The sequence below is a fragment of the Pseudophryne corroboree genome, chromosome 5 (genome assembly GCF_028390025.1).
Source record: "Pseudophryne corroboree isolate aPseCor3 chromosome 5, aPseCor3.hap2, whole genome shotgun sequence".
Lineage (NCBI taxonomy): Eukaryota > Metazoa > Chordata > Amphibia > Anura > Myobatrachidae > Pseudophryne > Pseudophryne corroboree.
The window spans coordinates 201,062,758-201,065,730 of record NC_086448.1 but is presented as its reverse complement, the minus strand read 5'-3'; the positions used below and the strand labels follow the sequence as shown (position 1 = coordinate 201,065,730).

Genomic DNA, 2,973 nt, shown 5'->3' with positions numbered 1-2,973 from the left:
ATATATTCTGATTTTTATGTGGTCTGTTTAGTAAACTCATTTTCAATTTTTTGTGTCTATTACAGTCCCATTTTATATAATCTACCTTCTAGCACTAGTGCTCCTTAATCTTTACAGTTTCTATTTTGGAGGCAGTTGGCCAACTTCCATTGGAGCGGCTATATACTTTGTAGATAGCAGGGTGTAATACGTCAGACTAACATTTACATAATACTCTGGCCCTAGTGTAGCCTTAAAGCCTTTGCCATTAGGCCACACCACTGAGGATTCCCACAACTCTAAAATTAATAGTAGAGTACTGGGAAGAGAAAATTAATAAACTGTAACAAGCAGCTATGCAATCACACTTACTGGCATCAAGGAAACTACATCATTAATCTTACACCAAAATGTATGTAAAACTTATGTAAGAATTCAGTTACATTTTACACACAGAACACTGTAGTAATGTTTTGCACCAAAGCTGCTCAAGTGCAAAATTGGGACTTTCAGAAGGCAAAGCATCATAATGAATTTCATTAAAGTTACAGTAACAAGAACATTTTAGAAGAAAAAAAAAAAAACCACACTAAGTGTGTGAACAGAATCATTACTTTATTTGCCAAAACAGCCTCCATATCATTTAGCAGCACCAAACACTTGGATCGAAAAAGTGACACTGAAGAGTCTTAAACGGCCAAATTAATTTTAGTGATCGTTGTACAATTGCTGGCTGATGAGAATCTAAAAGGAGGTAGGGAGATGGACAGTACAAATAAAATATATATATATAAAATGTAAAAGCATCTCATCACAAGCAATTTGTCTGCAAAATAAATAAGGCAACAGATACAGAAATTAAGAGGAGGAGGCGCTTTTGAGATAAGCTATTAATTCTTGTCTTTCTGACTTCTTCTTGATACCGGCAAAGATCATTTTTGTCCCAGGGATGTACTTTTTGGGGTTCTCCAGGTATTCCATTAGGGTCTCCTCACTCCAGACAATACCTATGAATAACATTGCAAAGTAAACATAAAAAGGAAACACAAACATTTTACTCACTACCAATGTTGCAAAACGATCTTATTCGATAATGAGAACCACCACGAAAACACTCAATGTTACTGTTCTGATCTATCCCAGGTCGCTAGATCAAGTTGCTTGGTGTGATTTATAAGATCCATAACCGATTTGGTCATACACATAGTAATCTCAATAGTTAGATTTGATCACTTGATGTAGGCAACTATTGCTGTATAGGGTACCAACTAGTGCGATCAGTGACTACACACCAGCAATATAGTTATAATCCATAAACAGATAATGTAATTTGTTGATCAGGGTTGCTGGTCTTTTCTGACCATACATAAGGTCAAGGCACTTGAGAACTACACTGGCTGTTATAGAGATGATCTCAGCAAGCCACAGGTTTAGAAAATTAAATTCAGGTAGTGATCAGAACAGGTTTCATATAGCAAGTAGAATGTGAGGTCTCAAGTTGTCACGTGTCTTACAAATAGCTGTAAAAGTACTTCTCTTTAAGTTTAAAGATCCTTTTACTGTAAACTCAGAACACTAATGTTATGAGGACCAGCTATACAAGGACAGCCAGACTATTTTATTATAAATCAATACTATAAATCAAGGACCTGACAATCACATGGTACAGCCAGTCATTATAGACACCAAATACATACTGTCATTTTTTTTTCTATACAATGGGAGCTGAAGAGCAGAAGTAGAGCAGACACATGGGTTAAATAATTTTAAGCATTTATTGTGCACAGGGACCACTTACCTTTATTTTTATTAGCATCAGTGTAACTAAAGCCTGGCGCCTGGCCAGTCTTGCGCCCAAACAGTCCATGCAGATTAGGACCAACTTTGTGCTTGCCTCCTTGATCAATAGTGTGGCACTGTGAGCATTTCAGGACAAAGACCTTCTTTCCCTTTTCCACATCTGCCATTGTTAAATTCTAAGGAAATAAGTTTAAAATAATTAGTGATCATCAGCAGACATCATTTAGCACTCACATTGACCAGATATGGTATAGCGGCACAGGAAGTTCCATCTCCATTCAAACAGCCAATACCATCAAGGCCTAGTGGAGGCCTAATGACCTTCTGAGGTTCACTACAGAGATATGAGCAGATCAACTCCTCACATATAATGAGAGCTCAGCACATAGCACTATGAGGGTTACTGATACCCTGGCACTGTACAGGAAATCGCTGCACAACTGTTAGCAAAATCAGTATCTAAACAGCATGACACAATATTACATAAAATAAATGCTCTACCATCAGGGAAGGTGTAAAAATCTGCAAAACTAGATAAAGACAAAGTGAGAGGAGGAATTAGAACGGGACATCATTCTGCCTCCCACGCACTGGGATCATTTACCAACACTGACCAAGCCGTAGGTGTAGACGAGCTGCATAGGCTCAGTCATTACCAAGCCGGTGGAGCACATCTTGCCTGTACAGGTTATCACCGGGCAAGGTCAGTATAGGAGAGCTTGGCCACGGCCACAGGGACCTGTATACGGGATAAATGACGGAGATAACAGCAGACAGCACTCGGCAGCGCCTTCTCTTACCCTAAAGCTGCGAGTCCCGTCCGCTCTGCACCGTGGAACACTCTGATCTCTCTGCTCCCAAGGACACGCCGCACCAAGCCCTATGTAACCGGTGTCTGTGCAACCACTCTTACGTCTTACGCGTGACGTCTTGTAATGCTCCACCCATGCCTTTTGACGACCAATCAGTGCCCCGCTTGTCGCTGCGTTTTGCGCAATTCCTCTCTAGCAAGTTAGTTTTCCCAGGACGTGAACGAAGGAGGGTCACTGAGCCCCGCCCCTGGGTGATAGTGACGTGCGGCGGCTTGAGGCGTTATATGACGTCAGCAAGGACATGTCTTTCTAGGGAACTGCTGGCGAGGAGGCCGGGGCGTGTCATGTGACCTTAGCTATTATCACGCATTAACCCATTGCT

At 40.9% G+C, this 2,973-nt stretch overlaps 1 protein-coding gene across 1 annotated transcript; it reads right to left on the bottom strand.

Moving 5' to 3' along the window:
• Nucleotides 1–575: 575 nt before the first annotated feature.
• On the bottom strand, nucleotides 576–2,703 carry LOC134927502 (cytochrome c). Its single transcript, XM_063922011.1, has 3 exons — nucleotides 2,580–2,703; nucleotides 1,778–1,955; nucleotides 576–986 (listed from the first exon to the last, which is right to left on the bottom strand). Exons 2-3 carry the CDS (start codon nucleotides 1,944–1,946, stop codon nucleotides 838–840), a joined length of 318 nt encoding a protein of 105 aa, XP_063778081.1. The 5' UTR covers nucleotides 1,947–1,955; nucleotides 2,580–2,703; the 3' UTR covers nucleotides 576–837.
• Nucleotides 2,704–2,973: the final 270 nt, after the last annotated feature.